The sequence below is a fragment of the Abramis brama genome (genome assembly GCF_963993115.1).
Source record: "Abramis brama genome assembly, chromosome: 6".
Taxonomy (NCBI): domain Eukaryota; kingdom Metazoa; phylum Chordata; class Actinopteri; order Cypriniformes; family Leuciscidae; genus Abramis; species Abramis brama.
The window spans coordinates 18,502,252-18,526,912 of record NC_139968.1 but is presented as its reverse complement, the minus strand read 5'-3'; the positions used below and the strand labels follow the sequence as shown (position 1 = coordinate 18,526,912).

At 37.6% G+C, this 24,661-nt stretch overlaps 1 protein-coding gene across 2 annotated transcripts in view; it reads right to left on the bottom strand.

Moving 5' to 3' along the window:
* The window catches only part of nek7 (NIMA-related kinase 7), a 65,212-nt gene that overhangs the window by 23,175 nt on the left and 17,376 nt on the right, over positions 1 to 24,661 (bottom strand). For both annotated transcript variants that reach the window (XM_084117702.1, XM_084117703.1), the window contains exons 2-7: positions 22,437 to 22,516; positions 16,487 to 16,624; positions 12,729 to 12,791; positions 9,109 to 9,219; positions 4,733 to 4,841; positions 2,437 to 2,544 (exon numbers count right to left, since the gene is read on the bottom strand). In XM_084117702.1, coding sequence (XP_083973828.1) covers positions 2,437 to 2,544; positions 4,733 to 4,841; positions 9,109 to 9,219; positions 12,729 to 12,791; positions 16,487 to 16,624; positions 22,437 to 22,490 — 583 coding nt within the window. In that variant the 5' untranslated portion in view covers positions 22,491 to 22,516. The remainder of the gene's footprint in view (positions 1 to 2,436; positions 2,545 to 4,732; positions 4,842 to 9,108; positions 9,220 to 12,728; positions 12,792 to 16,486; positions 16,625 to 22,436; positions 22,517 to 24,661) is intronic.

The window sequence follows — 24,661 nt, the reverse complement described above, 5'->3', positions numbered from 1 at the left end:
AGTGTTGTTTTCAGTAAAGGTGAATTCTGAAAGTATGCAATGCATGTAAGTATGCTGCGAACTTGAGGTTATTTCTCATACATCACGTTGACATAAAACATAATTTTATACTCCTACACAGATGCATAGTTTACCTATACATAATGTATTTATATGCCATTTATATTCTTTTTCATATCGTAGTTTGTGAATACAAGACAATAGTTAAATCTATTCTGGTGTGCTAATTGTGTTGTTTACTGTAACCTGTCAGCAACAGCCTAATAATTGTAAATGCAGAAATAGAAGTCCAATAAGCTTAATTAGATACAAATTCTGATAATATTAATTCTAAGTACATTTGTACATTTTATAAATAAAATATGAGTTTGACATGACCAACCAAAACTTACTAGCATAATGCTAAAGCGTCTCTATGATATTTGGATCCCTAGATATGGTTTGTGTTCTTTATTATTTTTTATTATTTTGTCTAAAATAAAAACAAAAAGAACTAAAACCAATTGTTTAAGTGTTACAAATTAATTTAAGCATTACAGCATTATAAATGTACAGTATGAAAAAATATAAATTTATTTTGAGATATTTTTTAAAGATTATATTTAACAGTAGGGGTGTAATGATATTCAAACCGAACCGGAAAAACGCGATACACCAACCCACGGTACATATCGCGATACTCTCGTGGCGTACCGAACACACCCCGCCCCCTTCTGCCCCGCCCATCCCTAGCCCATAGTTGAGGTTGACCTCACTTATGTCACAAAACTCATTTTTCTTCCTTGACATTTGATTAAATAGTCATTAGGTGTGTAACGGTACACATATTCGTCCCGCAAATTTTTGTCGTTGTAGCCTAACCACCACCTTTAACCACCAATAATCTCAATAAGCTCCGCGTTTTGTTACCTTCTATATAAGAAACAAAGTGTAATTTTTCAAATTATGCCCATTTTATCACGAAATTGAAACAATAAATGACGCTCTTTAGCGTGGTGTGACAGATCACTGTATAGGCACCTCAGTTTAAGAGTGAACGCGATCATCTCATCCTAATAAACATGAATGAACATCTGAAGGTATGTTGAAAGATACAGTACAGACAACTTACTGAAACGTATTATATCTCGTGTAATCGCTCAGCGTTTCAACGGTGGAAAAACAGCTTGTAAACAATATCCCACTTAGCATTACATTTACCTCAGGCAAGTCATTCAGTATCCACAGCTTGTTTTTTTCTCTTTTGCTAAATATATGCACTATATTAGCCTGTATTAATTATATTTTACTTAACCTGTTAGTGATGTCTTGATTATTTAATGTATGTTTAAAATATCTGTCATGAAAATGACAGCCAGTGTGTAAATTATATTTCAACAACGAATTGGAGTAAAAACAAATAATTAAATTTAGAAGTTAATGCAGAAACTGCCTTATGTGCAGTCTACATGTTTGCATACAATTCATTATTTGAGTGTTGATTATTATAAAAAATGAAAATAAATAGCAACTGAATTTAGGCTAATAGTTTGGGCCCTGTTGTTAACCTTTAATATTATAGTAATGTGCAAGTAAGGGCTCCCTAAATATTTTACTGCATACAAGAAACTTTTAATTATGACTGAATTCATTTTAAGACAGAGTTTGTTCAGTAAACAACTGTGTATTATAAAAAAAAGCAATTTTATGTTTAGTTTTCTCTGCCCTGCTGTACTGAACCGAACCGTCAAAACCAAGGTACGTACCGAACCATTAGTTTTGTGTACCGTTACAGCCCTATTTAACAGTGTCATTAAAATCAATAAATAAATAAATAATTGACTCTCAATGTCTCCTAAAGCCAAGTGAATCAAAGTGGATTAGACGAGAAAAATGATTTAAGATATTTTATACTAAATGTAGCAAAAACTCTGACCTTGAGGGTGAAAAAAAGTCTTTTTTAGCAATGCCACTGTCTATAAAGCAGAAGACAAGCTGTTAACAAATTTGTATACTCTTGAAATGAGATTTTAAACAACAGGTCATCTCAAATATACGGCGTGTTAAAACTGCACCTCCTCGGGCAACTTCGCCAAAAGTTGCTGTGTCACCATAGGGTGCCCTAGCCTAGCATCGTTAGGGATTGAAGATCCTGTGCTCATCCAGACATCATATGTGTGGAGCGCGGACGTGGGGTCAAGGCAACAGGAAAGGCCAAACTGCTCAATGAAATGGATACAGCCACTGGCACGCTTTGCTCTCAACTGGCCCCAGGGGCCGTCGGAAAGGCACTTTTTTATAAGACACATGGTTCTGCTCGCAGCCAGCCCTAATGAAACGCATCCGGGCCCTACTGAGTAATTAAAGGTCCTTTCCGATGCATTCAATCCTCGTTTTTCCATTTTCCACAAAGGACATAATGAAACAGACAAGGTGGTTGTAGGGAGGAGCACTTACCTAGAGAATGAGCTGCGGTTGTTTTGGAACTGAAGAAGCGTCCCAAGCCCAGATCGCCCAGTTTCACCACCCCAGTGGCTGTGATGAAGACATTAGCGGGTTTAATGTCTGTGGAGGGAGTAAATGTGAGTTTTAGTGACTGACCATCATTAAAATACATGGCCTTTTTAAAAGTTTCTGCACTTTTTTTGAAGGGGTGGGCAGATATAAATATGGTAAAATGTATAATAAATATAAATATACTTGTAAATATATATTTTTCTCTTTTTCTCTTCCATTTTTTGTTCAATTCCACTTCTTTTTTTTCTCCAGAATTTGCAACAAGCTAGAAGTGCTACAAATTTAAAGTAAATCAATAAATAAAATTGGATTACATTCTAACGGTTTCAATAATCTCACAGCTAGATAACATGATCTCTTCAAATCAGCAAATCAATGTGCAACGACAAAGTAGAACATTACAGATGAGCAAACATTTAGGTTTTCAAGGCATAAAAATGGATGATCAATAATAATAAAACTTTCAGTGGCAACACAGCACTTTTTCCACCAACTCCTTATTTATGAGTCCTAAACTACAAGTATGAAAACTTTGTGAATGACAAGCATTCAAATTCTGCTAAAAATCTGTGCAACATCAGCAGGAACCTGTTGATCCTGTTAATGTTAAACAGAATCACAGCAGTCGGACAGAAGAAACATTTCATTCAGATCCACACAGCAAACAAAAACGGCCTACATAAATGTTAGGAAACATTTAAGAAAGGTTAACGGAAAGGTTACCATTAGCAAGGTATTACGCATCACCTTGGCTCAAATGACTTTCAAAGAGACCAGCCGGGACATGACGGTGCAGGAAGCATGTGCTCGTGTTTGATGTCAGACACCTCTGGATATGAACTTTTCCAACAGTAACATATACATATAGGCCAGGTGCTTAAGAAGAACAAGATCTGAACTGACTGCCAGCGCTGTGAAAAATCCCACCGCAGGAGTTTACAATCAACAAGGGAAAGGGTCTGAATGTAAACCCATGGCCTGCTGTAACCTTTATCGAAAACATACACTCACACGAGTCTCGTATGTTACAATACTTCGACAAGTGTTGCATAAATACATGGGAACTGGGGAAGACAGTCTCAGGTCGCTATGGACAGTTGCGTCATCTTGCTTGTTTTCAAATGGCAAAAGGATGATGCAATGCGCTCGGCAGTGTGTCTGGTCAAGCTTGTGAATAGCAAAGACCTTAGAGTCTCGTCTCAGAGCTGATGAGAAGCAGATGAGAAGTTTTTTCTTCATAATATGCAATAAAACACAAGGATGATGTAGTGTGGTGTCAATAATGTCCCAATTAGTGATACGTCATTATGTTCGACTAGTCATCCGACAACTGAACATTTGATTAGTAGTTTACATGTATTTTATGTAGTTTTAACAGCGTCACTCTGTCTAGCTGTGTCTAACAACACAAGGATGCATCTTATGGGAATTCAACCTTAAGAAATCTGTACGATAGGGGTCAGATTAACCTAAAAAAAGTCAAATTAAAGAGAGTTCCTTAAAGTAACCATGAAACCGGTCACTCACAAGATCACAGCAATAGCATCCAGCCATCTACTCAATTCCTGATGGACAAAATTAAGTCCCGTCCTACATTTTTTCTTGTTTGAAAAGCTATTTCACTCGGATATACGTCATAATGGGGAAGGCAAGAGTATCGCAACATCCGTTTTATGCAGACTTTAATTTGATAAGTCAACTAGTTATTCACACAACCCATTTTGCTCCTCCACAAGAGCATTAACATATCAAAATCTATCAAGTTTTTCGCAACTTTATCAAATCAGTCCTTCCTGATTAACATCAGTGTGAGTTTGCGGCAGTCAGCCAATTATAACGCATTCATTTACATAGATAGTTCTTAAAGGTACAGAAGCAGTTATTTTAACTCTAAAGGTAGGGTCACATTTACCGTTGTTCATACCATTTTTGTGGGCAAAAATCAAAAAGTAATTTTAATAGGAATCCACGCAATCAAGAATTTTGCATGAGATCTAAAAGATTTTCCTATGCATATTTCGCAATGGGTTTAAGTTGGTTAGTCAAATTTGTGTGCTTCATACGTAGCTACACTTTTGATCGAAAAATCAACCTTTTTGGTAGGTGATATTTCATTAACGTCTTTAAAATGATGACACAAAAAAAGTACAGAATGCAGTAAAATGTCACAGAAATGTAGAATATGTGCCCTTAAAAGTCTGCTTCTTTGTGTTCATGTCACTGGATTTGTGTGTACCTCTGTGCATGACGCGGCGGGAGTGCATGTGCTCCAGTGCACTACACAGCTGAACAAAGTACTTCCATACTGTCTTCTCGGGAATCAGCCGTCTTTGTTTCTTGAAATGCTGCAGGCAATAAACAAATAAACAAATAAATAAATAAATATGTTGGCGGCACAGACTTTTCATAGACGCGTGCAATCTTCGTTAACCCAGAACATCAACATTTTACTCAAACAGCTCAACTGACTATTTGGAACGTACAGTTTTTAAGGATATTAAGAGGTCTTAAGATGAAAATGCTCCAAAAGCTCAGCATGGACTCCTGGTAGGTTTAAAGCAGTGACCATGGATGTGAAGGGCTCTGGGTTTGCCTATAATCTGATGCAGGCTCTAGATTGAAACCCCTCAATAAACTTTCCTTCCCTTTTCATTTGAAGTAACGGCAATGGAAAACATCTGAAGTTTGTGAGTACAGCAGGAGGCTCATGGGGAAACAAACATTTGGGGAGACTTTCAAGATGCACACATGCTTAGGATGATTACGGCATACAAGCACTGAAAAACATCTCAATGAATCTGACAGAGGACAACTAGATAATGTCAGCATAATCTTTACATTATGGATGCACAATATATTTTGAACATTTGTTTGCTGATATTTCTGAATATTAATTAGTCAATTTAGTATGTTTAACTAAAGATGCTCAAGACGAGTTTGCTGTAGTCCAGCACTACCTTAAAGAGACAGTGATAGTTTATGGAATAAGCTTTTAAGAGGACTATTTCTTGAAGTATCACTATTTTCCCTTTAAGAGCATGTCACTTGTTTTCATTTTACTTCGAAATAAATGGTAAAGATGTTATTTATCCATCTATCATCCATCTTTTGTCAAGCTTCAACTTTCTGCACAGTTCAAACGCTTGGGGTCATTAGATTTTTAATGGTTTTGAAAGGAGTCTTTTACTCTCACCAAGGCTGCATTTATTTGATCGAAAATACAGTAAAAACAGTAATATTGTGAAATATATTATTACAATTTAAAATAACTTTTTCTGTTTTAATATTGTTTTTAAATGTTATTTATTTCTGTGATGGCATAGCTGTATTTTCAACATCATTCCGTGTCACATGATCCTTCAGAAATCATTCTAATATGATGCTTTGATGGTCAAGAAACATTTATTATTATTATCAATGTTGAAAACAGTTGAGCTGCTTAATATTAAAAAAACAGTGACACATTTTTTCAGGATTATTTGATGAATAGAAAGTTCAAAAGAACAGCATTTCTTTTATATAAAAATCGTTTGTAACATGTCTACAGTTTTTGTAACAATGCCTTTACATTTTGTAACCATGTCGTTACGGTCACAGATACATCACCGCATACGGTCATCATACGTACTGCAAATGAATCATGAACTGAACATGTAATATAAATTAAATTATATTTAAAAAAAACATTTTATTCTAGCTTCATGCATTCTATTTTTATCAACACTTGAATGTGGGTAAGTTTCATAGAAAAGCAACATTTTAAACAAAAAGCTGAGAAAACCGTGTTTTTGTCGATTTAGTAGATAGATTTAGTAGATCGAGTCCATCAACACCCCCAAAGTTTGGACAGTCCTAGACTTCTTCATGGGTTCGACATTTTATTCGGTAATGTAAGGCAGTTTTGATTTATGTTCCGTTTAATGTTTGATGATCACATTAGCTTACATGTGCATAAGCAATGCTTCCAATCACTTGTTTCTGCATCATCTTTGCCTGTGTTTTGATCCAGAGATTCTGTACTCTTTTAGTAGATGCGTAATAGCGCCCCCTACCGTATAAAAGTGAAAACATGGATTGCCAGAAAATTGTGTCAATGGCGTAGTTAAATTCACTAAAGCCATATGAAACTATTCGTTTTAGTTTCAGCACTGATAATTTGACTTGATTTTCAATCTAGTTTTATATTTTTAGAGCAACTCTAATGAATTGTGAACCGAAGCAACCGATTCATTTAAAAGTACAAACTCAAACAAACTATTTGGTCATAGATTGGATGCAATATCCAATGCAAGGGTTTTAAAATGTTGTAATTCCCTGATGATTTTAAATGACTGCTTAAAAGTAACAAAATAAGATTTTACAAAAGAATCAATCTAGGGCTGCACAATTAATTGAATTTCTAAACGCAATTACTATTACGGATGCCATGATTACGTAATGGTTCAAAGCCGCGATTACAAAACAAAAATTCCACTTACATTATTCTGCGTGCTTAAGAGGTGCGTTTAGAGCATGTTACGTTGTGAGAGGCGAATCACGAATACTTCAGAGAAACCAGCACGTAAGTGTACGCTGATTGGTCGAAAACACGCGAAACACCAGCACACGCCATTTTTAAAAAGCCGTGTAAACACACAGATTAGAACCTATATATTTACTCCACAAACTAACTCTTCGAACATGCAAAACAGTGATAGATGGAGCTCTCAGCATTTACACTAAGGAGAAAATCCAACATCACTTTGAAGGGACCAAGCGAAACATTATTATGGTATTTCTGCTCAGCTAGCGACATTGGGCATCAACCACACGGCAAAGGCTGATATTTCCTCATATATGGTCTACTTTGTATCTCTATCTAATAACATATTAGATAAGACTGTTAACAGATCATCAACCAATGAAGATGGAGAATCGGAGCACTGTGGACTTGGGCCATATAAAAATATGTCATGCAGTTGCTTAAATCAATGGTATAAAGCTATTCAAAACATCATTCAATGCAAATAGTGATAATCGTAATGAATAAATCGCAATTACAATTTCAAGGGAATAATCGACAATAATGATTTTTGCCATAATCGTGCAGCCCTAAATCAATCCGACTCCAACTCTGTACTTTTTTAAATCAGACTGAATATTTAATCTCTTAAACACAGATTTCAAGGATGTTTGGTATTGGTTTTACCAATTCCACCTCAAAGTGCAACGTTTGTTTTAATAAGAAAAGTTTAAGCCTCGTCGTCAATTCTGAATAGTACTACTAAAACCAATAGCTATTAATCCTCCTAAAACGGTGTGATACAGCATCAAATGATATGTCTTTAGAATTCTGCAAAGATTCAAAGCTTTTAGTACGGTGTCATCCAGTGCGGTCGATTTAGTCTGGATGAGGTCTGCGAGTGCATGACCTTGCTTCAAAGCAGAAACCAATATGACTTTATGCTATTAATTAAGACAGAATGAAGCTTGCTTAGGCAAAATGGCTCGGTAATTATGACCTTTTCACATGCAGTCTCAATAATTGAGACACCGGCAATGAAGTAAACCTGCTTGTCAAGGCAGTTAAAAGGGGTCGGGAATTGATTAACGAAACAAAACAGGGGTTATTTTAGCGCGACATATTACTTCATTGTGCGAATGCTCACTCCGCCTATTTTGAGCATCGTCCGCACTTGTACCGCTTCACAGAAATGATCAGAACAGCGGGCTCGAGCCCCAGAAAACCTTGGCCCACATCCAAACAAAGCCGGTGGATCTATTCTTCCCCTGCCTTTCTATTTGCATATCAGAGGGCTGTTTGATGTCAATGAGGGAGAGCGGCAGCCCCCTCTGTGCCTTTAAAAAGCAAACACGGCACATGCAATATTCTGTAAGTGCATGCAAATGAAGGGGCCATTTGATTTCATTTGAATTCCGAGATGGACAGAGAGCATTGAGGAGGGGGCTGAGATGGAAAAAAAAAATCAAAAAGAATAAAAAACAAGTAAAATTTATGCATTCGGACCCTCTGTTTTACATATGGCTCAATGTTCGGTCGTACAATGCTGGGGGGATTAGCCCTGCTATACACCTTTGGAGTGACATTGTTTAATAAAAAAATAAAACTAATTAAAGCGCTGCTGAGCAGAAGGGCTGAGAAATCCAGCGGCGCAGTGGAGCAGACCGAAGTAGCTGACGGTCAGGATATTTGCACAAGCGTGCGTTATGATGCATATGTCGAAGGCGTCTTCATACTAATCCGTCCTGTTCCTCATTTACAGACGCAATCCTTCTGCAAACGCTTTGTTTGCGCCGGGAATGATTTATGCGGGTGGAGATTTGGCAGCGAAGGGTTTTACATGCAGACCATTAAATGTGGAGCATCAGGTTGTAGATGTGAGTTGCAGGGGTTGTCAGGAGGAAACGGGAAGGCTGAGCGTATCGAACGTGCGGAAGCTACATGATTCTAATAAACAATACGATTCTTGTAACAGAGCCAAAGGGATCCCAAAAACGTGGTCGTAGTGCAGATCATTTTACCTTCTTTCAGCCGTCTAGCAGCCGGGGTGGTGGGAATACTCTAAGAAAAAAAAGAAAAGAAACTGCTGACAAATCGGCATGTGTCCTTACCTTTATCATTTGTGAGAGGTCCCCAGCGTCTGCGAGTTCCAGTACTATATTTAGCTCGTTCTCTTCAATGAATGACGCGTGGTATTTAATTACATTGGGGTGGTTCAATTGCTGTGGAGAGAAGGGGACAGAGGAAAAAGACAGAGTGTCAGTGACTGTTTAAATATTAACAAGACTCTGTGGGTCAGGAAAGCCTGCAAACATGAAGGCGGCAGAAACCACAGCAGATGCTTGTATGAAGGTAAACGTGACATTATCGTCTAGTGTTTTAGGTACACTGGTGTCTTCAAAACCAAACGACTTGAATGGAACACAAATAACAACAGTGGCACAAACAGAAATATAAAAAAATGATATCAGTCCAATAATGTGCGCATGTATATTTATGAACAAATATTTGTGAGTGAGATGTGTACATAAAATGTATACACTTTAATATAATTATACATACACAATATTATTAAGATTATGTGTGTGTGTGTGTGTGTGTATGTATATGCATATGTGTATATTATATATATATATATATATATATATATATATATATATACACACACACACTTTGTTACTGTATTTAACGATGTTGGCTTTAATCACTGTAAACGCAGTAATACAATTTAAATAAATGCATGCAAGTATAAATAATGTACACATATATATATATATTTATTTATTTATTTATATATACAATTATTTAGGTATTATTAGATTAAATATTAAAATGATTAAAAGATTAAAATCTACATCCATACATATTATTATTATTGATTGTATTATTAATGTGCATAAACTTTGCAACTAGACATGTACATCGTTTTAAGATTTTCTGTAGTCTTCTGGGTGGTCCAAAGTAAAAAAGCCCACCCTCAAGCCTTAATGCGAGTCTAAGGGATTTTTCCAGCATTTTATCATCAACCAGGTGAAAATCTATATCAGACATAATAGCACACCTCAAGCCACATGCTTTAAGCTATCATTCACTTCCAAAGTTTAATACTAAGGGCGATTGGTTTGTTCACATCCTTCAAGTATGAGCTATAGTAAAACTGACGCTTGCCTTAGCAAACAAGGCAAATAAACAGAAGAAAACAAAGTATTGAATACTACGGCTGATGTTAACATTAGAGGCCAGAAAGCAGCAGTGCATGGCAGAACGGCATGATCCCCCAGCCCAAGCCTTCAGCTTTTCCTTGTTTCCTGTTGGTTGGTCAATGAGTAGAAGAGTTGCGATCGGTTCGTAGCGCTGAAGATGACTGGGGGTGGAAAATAAAGGGAAACAAGTGTATCAATGAGAAGCGAGACAGGCAAAGGCCCTCGCGAATGGGAGGGTGTCGGGCCCCCGCAACGCGCTGTGACACAGCAGAGGGGGTTATTAAAGAAATGTTCATGCCCCGCGCTGATATAGGGGAGGACGTGTGCGCCTCTGTCGCCATCCTGTGACTTTCGTTAGATGTATTTTTGGATCACACAGCTGCAGCGAGTGCAGCCGGCGGTGTCATCCCCATTCTTGCTTCCCCTTAGCTGGCACATCCAATGTGGCGGACATGAAACGCAGCACGATGTTGACTTTAATCAGGTTAAACGCTGTAATTTCACTCTCGTTTACCATTGGGAACAATATTAAGCCAACCCTCTGTTTACGACGAGGCAGATTACAGTGACAATTATATTATGCCAACTCACACTTGTGGGTTCTGCGAGCGGTTTCGCAATCCCAGTGATTCCTCATGAGTCAGAATGTTAATATAATTAAGGGTTTGTGCTTCAAACTGATTACCGTATTGATCCATTACAGGAAACCAAGTGAGGGTGGTTCAGAATGGGAAACGGTACAAGTATGTCAGAATCGTTTGCGATTTCTGTCGGGGGGAAAAAAAATGTAGAAAGCAAAACAATTTCCGCATAACAGCGTAATTTTGTTTACAATGTGAAACGGGAGGGTCTAAAAAGTGACAGAAAAACAAATAGACAGATACAACTGGGAGGGGCTGCTCACGCCGGTCTCCCTCATTATTTTGATTTGCGACTCTTTCGTATTTTCCCCCAGCTTTGTCCACTGAGGTAGAAGGCATGAGTCTGTGTTCCACGCAAATGGCTTATTAGCGGCTTGAGGTGAGCTGGTTATAACGACTGAATTCATTAGCAGTGGAGTAGAAATGATTGTGTAAAGGAGACAAAAAAAGGGGCGAATGAGAGACAGGAAGAGGAGGAGGAACATGATAGGAAGACCAGGAACGAGGCCAGTGTTGCGGCAGCCTCTGACCCCAGCGCATTCGGTTGGCAAAGTGTTGTTAAGGAGCGTAACGGTGACCTCCGTCACCTTCGCCAGCTACATGACCTCTTCACCCGCCACCTCCCGTGGGGGATGGAGGCATCTCAGGGGGCCTGAAAGTGCCAACTTGCTTCTTTCTTCCCTGTTTTTTCATATTGATTTTATCGCTGGAGGTTGCCAGGTCACTGTACTTTCAAGTTGCGACAAAAATCTTTCAAAAATCAATGATATTCCAAGTATGTGGGTAAAGACAAACCCTTTATGTTCATTTGAGGCATAGAATATTTTCAGCTTTGTAGTTGGGCTCCCACATCAGTCAACACAATTCGTCATCTCTCGTAGAAAAGTAATGACTTCGGGTCACTTTGTGCGAACGGCCCTTTTGTCTGATTATTACTGTATATACAAAAGAGCAAGAATATAAAAAAGCATCAGGGCGAAAAAGGAAGCTATTATGGTGTCTCAAGGAAGATGCGTACAGACGGAGATGGAACGAGAACTGGCAATGGACGGCAATCGGAGCTGAAGCAATTAACATGACAACACAGAGAATTGTGTGTGTGTGTGTGTTAAGGGAAGGCTTATCCGACAACTGCTACAAAAAACAAAAAACACAACAGAGAAGAGAAGAGAGAAGCCAGACACCTCAGATCAGCTAGACATCAGCTTTTATTGGTGTTGTCATTAACTTTCGTTAGTGCTTATGCTACCGTGAGCTGTAGCCTGTTTAAGGTGGTTTGATGAACGACAAACGATTTACAAAGAAAAAAGAGATTAAGAAACATCAAAAGATTCATGGGAGAATGTGCTAAATTTCCTTTATGTTGCAGTGTTACCGTCATCCTCAATGTAACTAGTTATTGATAAATAAATACACTTTTCTTTTTTTTTCTTTTTATATTTTGGTAATTAAAATATAATATAATGTAAAATAATTTAAATTAAATACCATTTAATTGTGTCATATGTCAAAATCTTAAATAAATAAATAAATAAAATAGATAAAAGTGAAAAATTGCTAGCCAAAAAAATAAAAAATAAATGCCCGCAGAACGAGATAAAACCTGTATTTTGTGGCACTGCAAAGAAAAAGTGTCAATCTTGGCCTGGAGGAACGACACAAAGAGGACTGTGTTTTGCACTTGCCTAAACAGAAAGAGAGAGGAGAACAAGGAAGAGGGAGAGACGGATAGAAAGAGCTGAAGGTCTAATCCAGATCAATTGTTTTCTGTCTCTGAATCTCTCTCTCTCTCCCCGTGTTTCTCTGGTATCGGGTCTCGGCAGAGGCACCTTTAGAGATCCTAATAGCGGCACATGGTGTCGGTCTCTCTTTTCTCTGGTTTCTTACCTTCAGGAGATCTATTTCTTTGATGCAATCTTGCCGAGCTTTGGCATCCATCAAGTCGAATATCTATCAAAAGATCAAACGGGAGAGAGAAAGAGGAAGGAAAAAGAGTGTTATGGCATAAAGATGGAAAAAGAAAAAAACAAGTAAAAATAAAATGTTACTGATACAGGGTGGTAGGGCAAGGAGGAGGGGGTACGTCACCCTGAAACCCAGGACCCCCAAACCTCTGCCCCACCACATCTACACCCCTCCTGCCTCAAGCATACCCGTTTTCATGTATTCACCTGTGTTTATGGTCTGGAGAACTGTCAAGAAGATGGGAGTTCATTTTTAGTTCATCCAATTTCTATTACATGTTTCTTTAAAATACTTGATTTTGATTGGTCAGTTACAGCACTTGGCAGTCAAATATTTTTGTATAATAACCGCTATAGAGTTTATTTGTGATTGTTTCATGGCTGTCATATCACTTCACATTTTCTTTATTCCTGAAACTCACATTAAAAGATAAATCAGTATTGATTGATTTATTTAACTTTTAATTCATTAGTATTAATGAATTTTTTTATCTTTTAAGCGAATGTATTCATTAGTATTAATTACTATATTTGTTGATGTATGTATTTACCCATATTCATTTATTTATCTTTTAATTTTTCCTTATTTTCTTACCATTAAAATAATGCATCTATTTATCTTTTATTTATTGATTTGTATTAACTAATTTATTTATTAGTATTAATTAATATATATTTTTATTCGTATTTAATTCTCATAATTTATTTTTATTTAATTACCTACTAATGTATTTATCTTTAAATATTTGTATTAAATAATTTATTAGCATTGACTTTACTTTTAATTAATATATTAAATATTTTGTTTATTATGTAAAATACAAATACATACATTTTTTAAAACACCATCCTAATAACACAATTTATTTTGCGATAATATAATCAGCTGACTGTACATTATCTCTTATAATTTCTGTTCACTCAGAAAGCATTTTTCCATTCCAATGCTCTACTTTTCCGTTGTTTTTCTATGTAAAGTGTGACCGTTGAGCTCGCGTCTTTTGCAGCATCTCGCACGCCGCTCATCAATGTCAGTTCCAAAACAGTGGACCAATCAGAAGACCCCGGAGGCAGGGCAAGCGTTTGTTTACAGTAGCAAGTTGGCATGGCAACTGTTTTATTTTTGTTATTTCCGTTATTGCATCACGTCTCAAAAAGACATCTTGATACCCTCACGGTCTGCGCTTTTTTTTTTTTTTAACCATTCCTGAGCGGTTTTAGACGCAAAGATGCGTTCTATGCGAACGGCCCCTAACTTATTCTAAAACAGCACAAACAATCTTGTTTTACAAAAGCTGATAATCCTGACAGCATGTTAGATGTATCTGTTAAAACACTGTTTTGATCATGTCTGTCCTGATTATGATAAAGCACACAGTGTAAACAGCAAACAGAAATGTTAACATCGCAAGGCCAAAAGTCTAAAATCAAACCAAAACTTTCTAGCCTAAAGAGCATAAAACTAGCCGTGAAGCAAATATAACATTCTTCATTCATGCAATCAGGGTTGCACAATATTTGCATCAGGAAACATCATGTATATTCATTATCCTAATCACAAAAGGTGGAAATGTTGCCCATAGTGGACTTCCACCCTGACAAGCTCTGAACCACATGCAAAAAATCATAGTGAAGTTCGTTGAAGTTTGCAATGCAATATGCAAGTAATATTACATTTCTGCAGCTCTAAATGTGTTTTAAAGAAAGCTTGAATTTTTAAGTCAATATTTATCTACTATAAGAATATAACAAGTGGCAGTATTGCATGGATGAACTGCATTATGGGATATATTCACCGAGTTAAGAGTGTTACTACCTGTCATTTTATAATGGCATATACAAAAATACCAATTCTTTCTCAGCTCATCATTAGTGTTAATAAAGTCAGTGGTAGTGAGGGAGACGACCACTGTGGTGGAGGAGCTGTGTGTGTGTGTGTGTTGGGAAAGCAGAAGCGATGGCATCCGGGTATCGCTCTTTTTAATCTAGAGCTTGCCAATTATTTCTTCCAGCACGTCTGCTTTGCACATCCACAGGAAACTGTATTTTGAGCTGGCTGTGTCTGTGAATATGTTTATGGCAAGAAAAGAAACACATTCAATCGCGATTATCAGTGTAACAGCCAATCAGATGCCTGCTTCTGTTCAAATGAAGGCTGTTTTTTTGCAAGGGGTGTTTTGGTGCTTTCCAATCGTTCAACCCAATACTGTTTTTATCTCATTTGTTTTTGTTGTGCAAAATTCACGACTCGATATAAAAAATAAAATAAAAAAATAAATACTTCGCTAAGCCAATGGCTTTGGATTAAAGTGGTTTCATTTGGAATTACGCATTGTAAAAAAAGTACATTTACAGTATTTGTATTTCCCTTCAGATGAACAAATCTTGTTCATCAAGATACATGGACTACAATCAACTCTGGAAGGTTTAGATTCACGCTTCATCATTTACTATGACTGGACGGCATACCTATTATTTTAATAGATTTATTTGCAATGATTTTATTGCATACACTTAACACAATAAGTGTTGTTCGGTCATATTTGACCTAAATATTTTGGGATGGTATGAAACTTGGTAAAGGTTTTGGAACTTGCTTTGTGAAAAAAAAAAAAAAATGATTCAAAAAGGTTAAATGTACCTAAAAAAAGTCACACTTGTACTGTTGGCGGTCAAAAATGACAGCATTATAAATGAATGGGAGACGAAATTGATCTAGTGGAAACGTTTGGTACTGCGCCCTAACAAATTCTTAGTGAAACCTAATTTGGAACACAGCTTGTTTAGATTTATGGCTTTGATTTTCTCAGTTTTAGAGTAAAACGTGTTTTGGAAAATATATATATCCTATAAAAGTTAAAAATGGTATTCAAGTTCGTTTTTTAAAACTTCACTTCATCAATAAACTGCCAATTATAGTTTTTAAGAAGAGATCAAACTTAAGTTTATGCTCCAAAGCATTCGAGATTTGTGGCCGCTAAAGCAGGACATTTTATTTAAGTCTATGCTCAAAAAGTGAATAAATGGATTATAACTACTACATAAATATAATTTAGTACCATAAAATCTAAAAATACAAAAAATTAAAAAACATTATTGAACTAAAATATAATATAATCATTTCATTGAAAAATAAATAAAAATAAATAAAATACATAAATCAGTCATTTTTGACCAACATGTGAACAGTACCGGAGGGTTAAACAAGTGTTGCAACAGAAAATTGACAATATAGCTATGTGCAAGACTTATTCACACTTAACATTATTAATTTGTAATATTAACAATGTTATGTGTATGTAATTAACAAAATTGGTACAAGTCAATATAATGTAAATATTTAACCCCAATATTCATATTTAACAATGTAAACTTAAATAAAATAGAACATTTCACAATGTTAAATGTCTTAAGGGACATTTTAAGGTTATTTCAAGCCATTTCAGAGCAAATATTTAGCTATAATGCCAGGCCTATAATTTACCAACTTAAAACATACACTAAAAACCTAATTGCAAACATTAAGGGATGTAGAATATGGTCATACAGAATAAGGCATTAATATGTGCTTTATGAGTACTATTAAACAGCCAATATCCTAGTAATAATATGCATGTTAATAAGCAACTAGGGGCACCTTTGAGGGCATAAAGACATTACATGACAAAAGGAAGTTCTTACCTGCACTTTTTTCAAAGCTACTGGAGTATGGTCTAGTATGTACGTAGCTCGATAAACCTCGCTGAACTGTCCCCTCCCGATCTTCTTTATAATGGCAAAATTGGCTAAATTGTTATAGCCCATATCCTGTTGGATTTTCTGAAAATGAAGAACGAGATAATAAGTACATTTCAAGAAAGAGAAATGAACATCAAATGAACATCAGACAGCTTTTGTTTTGCGCTTTTCCAATCGTCTTGACAAAACAAACATGTCCCCACAGATCGGCCATTGCTAGCCAAACCCCGTGATTGTTTTTGTTTATATGCCAAGAGATGTAAGAAAACTCTCGAGGGCATCGGGGATAGGTGTCATTAGGGCGATATGTCAGGGCAAGAGAGTGTGGGAACGAATCAACATTAACCATCCACGTTGAATCCAAAACGCCGTATGAATCTTTGCCGTATACTGTCTGGACAAATCAGGCGAGTGGTGACATCCCTACTTCTGAAGTGACTTATGCTGGACCAGTTAGTGACAAACTGCCCCGAGTGTTCTTCCCAAGAATTCGTGCGGCGCCTTGACACTTGTGCTCTAAAATTAAAAATCTAAACAAAACCCAGAATTAGCCCCTCGGAGATGGCGTGAGCAAATAAATAAATAAATAAATTAACACTCTGACCTTTAGAGGCTTTTGGAGTGTAAACTTTAATCCCGCAAACGTTCTGGCTACTGGAGGTGACAGATAGTGGAACGCAATGTCATGTCATGGCGAACTACCCAAAGTTGGCCATAAGATGGCCTTGAAGGCAAATTATATTGTGAAGATGGCAACGGTAGGGGAAGGATGACACAATTGTAGTCTTGTCAACAAATGAAATCTCTTTTATTTATAGTCTTGGCATGCATTTTCATATTATGGTTCCAAGTTAAGCTTAAGCTTCACACAACTCTCTGAAATGTTCATCCATTAAGATATTCAGTCATGGCAACAAATGACAGCTCAGTGTGAACGGCATCAGTGTCTTTCTTACAATACAAGAATACTTGGACGATCTGTCAAATCCATCAACATTATTGTGTAAAACTGTCTGATATATATAACAGGTTGAACTGAAATAAATGAGTTGGAGGAAGCACTGCAACTTGACTAGATGCCGGAGGGGTGGATGTAGATCAAGGGGCGACCAATTTAAGAATTTCATTGTTTTTTAACTTGACAGCTTTAAGGGGAAAAAAAAGGTGTGAGGCAAAGAATTGCCCCATCCAATTAACACACTGAGGTAGCTTGTTTTTCCATGTGACAACACGCTCTCAGCCCCTTTGTCCAGGGACACATCTGGTGCAGCAGAAGCAGCGCTCTCTTTTCTGCCACCACAGCGAAGAGAGAAAGCTGGATCTGACTAAATGTAACAATATCAAGCTAATATAAAAATACACCAGGTTCCTTGGCAACATTTAGTTATTTTGTGTCAAATCCAGAGAGGTTAATAAAAAAAATAAAAAAAATAATTTAAACAATAGCAAGTTGGAAAGTTCATGTTTTTCTAGGGGGGAAAAAACAGGGTGATCTGACTGAAATAAAATAAGTTAAAGTACTAAAAATAAAATGAAAATGGAAATAATTGAAGCTAAATAGAAATGTAAAAAAAACAACTGAAAATGAAAAAAGCTAAATGATAAACAAACTGAAAAAAATTAAATAAATGGTCATTCAAAATAATAAATAAGATATTATATAAACAATGCTAAAATAACACTGATTAGTTAAATTAGTTTAATTAAATTAAAATAAATGAATTCATTCATATTAAAATCTGCTTGACTGCTTTTATTTCACACTTTTTCAGCCAAATAAAAACCATGTGGTGCAATCAGGTGTGGTCCAACTTTTTTTTTTTACTTAATAGTTACACCACATGAACTTTTCATGAAAACAGTATAATTTTCAAAACCATATGAATCCAACATGAATACACAGAGCACACAACTTGACATTTTTTTTATGTAGATTTTCCTATTCTTTATTCTAGACACTCTTATACGTCATTGCCCCATAGATGATGCATACATTTCGTGTTGATTTGGTCAGCAGCGGATGGTCCGCAGAGGGGCAAGGCATTGCTTTCACTCCCCACATGGTCACTTGACAAATGTTAGCATGAGCCTCTAAAGCGGCATGACAAGCGCATGCTGAGAGCAAAGTCGAGCTAATGTGTTCTGGCATGCGGCTCGCTAATCACACATTTACATATGCAATGACCTACATTTGCATGTCAGCTCGCGCACTGTCCGGCCTGATTAACGATGGGCACCTCCCAGCGCCGGGGAGGCCGGCATAGCGGCGGGAGGAGGCCAGAGGGTGGCGGCTTTTTTGGCAGCCGAAGGGACGCACTGCCAGCCAGGATTAGGCCTGACGCGGCCTGAGCTCCAGACACTTCATTAGAGGTAATCTGTTTAGCAGTGGGCAGTGTATGTAAACTTCACAGGCCATTTGCGGCACCTTTCTGCCCCCTGGCCTCGCCTTCAAAGGGCAGCAGGGGCGCCCTGACTGACAGCTTGTCTCATCCGTGGCTCTAAGCTGTCACACAATTTAGAGCACTGAGCTGACACGAGATGAACCGCAGCAGCCGAGGATCTCCACGACCGCCGGGGTCACTCGACAGCGGCGTGACGCAGTTTGTACAGATTGCAGCTTGCAGGAGGGGCGAGAGCTCAAAGGGCTTGTTGCCGCTCTGCAGGAAGTGGAGAAAACAAAAATAACACACGGAGGTGGGAGGAAAGGGGCCAAGGATGCCTTGAATTGGGATGCTGAACAACTTTTATGCAATGCTTTCCATTAGGATAGTCACATTAGATGGAAATGAAATGTCAGCGAAATTTTGCAGAAAAAAAAAAAAAAGGCCAGTCTATTGTCAATAGCGTAGCAATATATAAAGCATAACTCACACTGAAGTCACTGTCAAACCAAACTGCTTTTTCTCTCAGCACGGAAAATTCATGAGATCAACTTGAACATGAGTGAAATCTGCGAGGGGAACTTTTCCATCCTCACACAAAACTCCCAAAATCGCACCGATTCCTATTGAAATGACTGGATTACGCTCACAAAATTTAGCTAAACAACAGTAAACAGTATCGCACCTTTCACTTCAAGGATGATGACTATACCGATAACAATAACTTTAAAGTTTTGACGAATCGTTCTAATTTTATGAGAATAGAATTATCTGACAAAAGAATTTGAATTCTATGAGAATAGGGAAGATCAGGAAAGTCCTATAGTTGTGTATACCACAACTGTAACGATAACGGCACAGAGAAATGATAGTTGGTATGACTTTCAGAATGATTTTTTCCGGATGATGAACGATAAAACAGTAGCACAGAGCTCAAGCATTTAAAAACAACAAAACTATAACACATTGATGATAAATATAATGTTATCGTGCATTGGTGTGGATACTAAAATAGTTATCATTCTTGGTGTGAATGGGCCTTTAGATCCATCGTTTCGGTTAAATAAATAAAAAAGGTCAGAGGAGACGGAAGATGAAGCAAAGCATGCTGGGTAAATGACTCAAAGGGACAACACATCACAGGAGCAACAGCAAACGATGGAGGGTTGGCCACTGGTGACACGAATGTAAAAAGAGAAATGCAGACATGCAGCCGTATGACAGGGGATGCGAGATAGGAGGAGGAGGAGAATGACGGAGGACGGGACGGCAGCAGCGTGGAGACTAGGTGTGAGCTGACAGCACAACACTGCCAGCGGCTGCCAAGGAAAGGACAACCGAAGCGCTGAAGAGGTGGTGGAGTAGCAGTGGTGGTGGTAGTGTTGGTTGGTGCTGGGGGGGGGGGGTCTTCGTGGTGGGGGGAACAAGGCAGGAGATCCTGTTCGCATCCTTTTCATCAACGTCTCTCTCCAGGCCCAGCCCATGCAATATTTATACCTCCTTCGCCACGCTCCTCTTCAATCTGCTCCAGTATTTAAAGCCCTTGCTTTGCAAGGGGATTTTGCTTCGTCGAAAAATCCGCCGTGACGATTAAAATCGGATCTGAAGATCTCGCCCTCCCACTCGCTCTGAGAGCAAATGAGCCATCAAATATGCACGCCTTACCGACTCATCCGGCATCTCCTATGCATATCCATCAAACCTTGGGGACTTTAAGATATATCATATGCGTGATTGCATTCACAATTCAGCATTTTCGCTTGCTTTTTTTCCAAGGAAATACGAGCTGAACTTGAATGCTTGTTGCGAGTCTTGTAAAAGTCATTCTCTTAAGCTGTCACGGTGTAATCCGTAGCCAGACTTACCTTGAGTGTTGCCTTCAAATTAATGTCAAATGTTTATTAATGACAGCGGGCCTTAAGTTTTCACCCTCAGCTGTACTCGACAATATTTTGTAAAATAAGACCAATCATTATGACCGGTCAAGGAAGTTTGAGCGATATTGGATTTTGTGCAAAAACTAAGGTTAAAAAAAGCATATTGGATTTTGTGCAAAAACTAAGGGTAAAAAAAAAAAAGCCACATTCCAATTTATCGGCCAATGTGTTTTTAAATAAGTATGTTTGAGAGAGTATAGGAGCCTAGAATGTATGAAATCCCAGAAGCAGCTTGCAACCAAAAATCCCCAAAATAACCAAGAAATAGTTTTTATAAACTGATTTAATACATTTCGGACTTTTGTAGTTGTCTGGGCTGAACCATCCCAAAAAATTAATTTATACACATTCAACATTTATTTTAAAACCTTCTGGATTCAGCTTTTCCCTTACCTTACCTATTGGTATCCATAAAATTCAATATATGTCGACTGGTAGACTTCTAATTCAAATATAAATCAAAGTATACAAGATATAATGTTAGTTTGAATGCAACGCTCATGGTAAGTCTAGCAATTGATTATTCAATGAAAGGTTAAAAAGAAGAATTTTTTAATTAAGAGGGACTTTTAACAATAAAAAGCTTGGAAAAACTCAGGACTTCTTTTTTGGAATTCTCTCCAGATAAGGGACACCCAAAATACATTTTGTCAATCATCTACAACTTACTACAGTATAAACAAGAATGAGCAGTAACTTACCAACAGTAATATTTCAATACGGTTTTGTTTTCCTTTAATAACATCCGATATTAATAATTACACAAAAATATTAGTCAGTAAACAATAATGATGTAAGAATTCACAAGATGAAGATGTTTTTACATTGACCAAATGACCAAAAACGGAATGTCTGTGACAAGGCACATTTCACTTTTAAAACTTCTAATCTAATCTAATCTAAATCTTCTAAATATTCATTTAGTGAGGATAAAAAAAGTTTAATGACTGATTTACATGCACAAGAAAGATACTGCCCATGTAAAAATGAATAAATAAATGAGGAGTGATATCTGATGTTCAGAAAGCTTGTATTGGCAGTCATTAATAAGCGAACAAACATTAAGACAACAATAATGGTGTCAGATGATTGGAGGAAATTAGTCTGGGCGTGTGAAAAGGAAGTACGACAAAAGAGAGATTAAGAGAGAGAACGATGAAAAGAGAGAGACCAAAAGACTGCTAAAAGCAGCAGATTGCCAACACCTCTGTCTCTGGCACTGGAAACACATGATGGCTCCTGTGTGCAGGAAACATTGCTTGTGCAGAGAGCAGAATCTCATTATCACCTCTCACCCGGCACAGCAGAGAGACAGCCGGAGCAGACCGCCGCCTGTCTCTCTGCGGGTGGATTGACAGACACGGGGAGATTTGAAGGGGGCAGATGTGGATGTGGAAGAGGGCGACAGGCTCGTGCTACATGCTGCTAAGCAAGCAGGTGTTGAGTCAGGATGGTAGACGCCAAAAAAAAAAAAAACCTCAAGTGTCTTTGTAGAACTGCTATATAATGAGATTACAAAAGAAAGTTTGGCTAGACCGTATGTGTGTTTGTGTTTATGTGTGAGAGAACACAAACCTGTGGCTGAAACACTGGCACCGGCGGCTGCTGGCCTTGTGATTGGGCGTCCATCGTGACAGCAGCAGTCCCTTACACCCCTGTGAAAGAAACAAACAAACTAAATAAGATGCATCAACCATTCCCGGCACGGCTACAGGAACAAACCCTCCCTCCGTGTAATAATCTCCAGTGAAGGTGGACGTGTGAATCTGGTAATAGAATTAGGGTCAGGAGAAGCGCTCCTGACAATCACGAGCTTCAGCGGGAACGGCTGGCCTGCGTCACCTCGCACGAGGAACCCGATCCGACGAGAACACAACACCCATTGTGTTAATGAGACCTGTCAAAGAGCCACGCCACTGGAGACCCTTCAAACTGAATTGCAAATATCAATTGTTAAATCAAATGTAAAAACTTTAAGCCCATTCGTCGAATGCCAGAGGAAATTATTGCAAAAAAAAAAAGATGCAAAAATATTCTTTGAATGGGTGTAACCAAATACAGTGGTCACAATACTATAGACCCACAATTACAGTTTAAAACGAGAATATGTACTAGGTACAGGACCAGGTCCACTTCTGAAACTCAATATTATTATCAGTTACATGATCTATAAATCCTTCAATTAGTATACCGATAAATAATAATGTGACTTATTCTGTATTCTTCTGAAATCATCATTTCCAGTAGATTAAGTGGAGCTTGGTGTTTTTGCACAGGGAACACACGAATAATCAAATAACCACATTAAAACAGATCTAAATTATTAATCACAGACTAAATGTTGTAATTATTAGAAATTTAAACTAAATTATCCAATTAAGTCAACTTTTCTTAAAAGCAAGTAAAAGACGCAATATACGTTTGCCCATGCCATTGGATTCCATCGTTGGGACATTTTTAAAATTGTTTTACATTACAAAACCAAAATATATTTGGTTTTAAATTCTTCTTTTTAACATTTTGTTTAGAGTTAAAACCCCAAGTCTTTATTTTGGTGTGAAAACTGAAGATAGACCTTTAAATTCAGTGTGTAGGCTGGCAATAGTTTTAACCCTGCCCATTAAAATGTTTGAAATGTGAGCGTAAAAATGTAGTTAACCTTGTCCTCTTATCTTTTTCAACTCACATTATAAGTGTGCAACACACACTTGATGCACATTCAGAGATTAATTGTTTAACCTTTATTATCGACATTTACCGATAAATGTTTCCATGTAGTTAAAATCAGCCCGCTTTGTTGAAGACATTTTCCTGTTATCAACTGTAAAGCTGCAACAATCTGTATTGTGTAAAGCGCTATATAAATAAAGGTTGACTTAACTAAGTTAGCTAATTAACAGCAATTTGTTTTCAAATATTTTGGTGGTCTAAGTATTGAGCAAAATGTGTTACTTAAATTTTTGAATAAATTCAATTTTAATTCAGAAACCGTGTACATGTTATTTGGAATCATTAAATAATATCTGTAATCCTGATCTCAAGATATCCGTTTTAGGACATTATAAAAAATAAAAAAAACATACAGGTTAACCACAAATGTCAACCCAAAGATTGCTTCATTATTTTTACACACAAAATCCAAACCTTCAATAACGACCTCCCATTAAGAACCTAATATCTGCTTGTTGAGTCTACAGCTCCTCGAAAGCCTTAACATTAATGTGGGCACAATAAAGCGTATGTGCAAGTAAGAAACAGTGAAGACAAGTTGTCTTCGCAGAGTCGACGATGAGAAGGAATAAATTAGGCCTGAGCTCTCGTCGGTGACAGAGAGCAAATACAAAAGATGGCTGCGTGCTTTTCTTTACATCAAGCCGGGAGATGGGCCTGTGCGTGCAGCAGCCATCAAAATTTTTAATGATTGCTCGGTTGTCACTTCACTGCGGCGTGCAGCTCGGGTGAGCTCGCCGTGTCCTCACTGTACTGAAGGAATATGAGCGAGGGGTTACAAAAAAAAAAGAAAAGAAACACTCCTTTCATAGAAAGGCCATTTACATGTCGCTCACCGCAGTGAACGTCCGTCTCCGCGCGTTGTCAGGGCTGAGTGGATCGAGGAGCTCGAGCCAATTAAAATACCTCATACCGGTGAACGGAGAAATGGAGCTGAAGCTGTCACCATGGCAAAATAAAATCAGCCCGGTTTGTTGAAGGTTAATAACACTAATTAAGCACCAACCCCGCGTCTGAGATTTGAGTGGCAGTGCGAGCAGGACAGGGTTTGTTGCCACCGAAAAATTTGT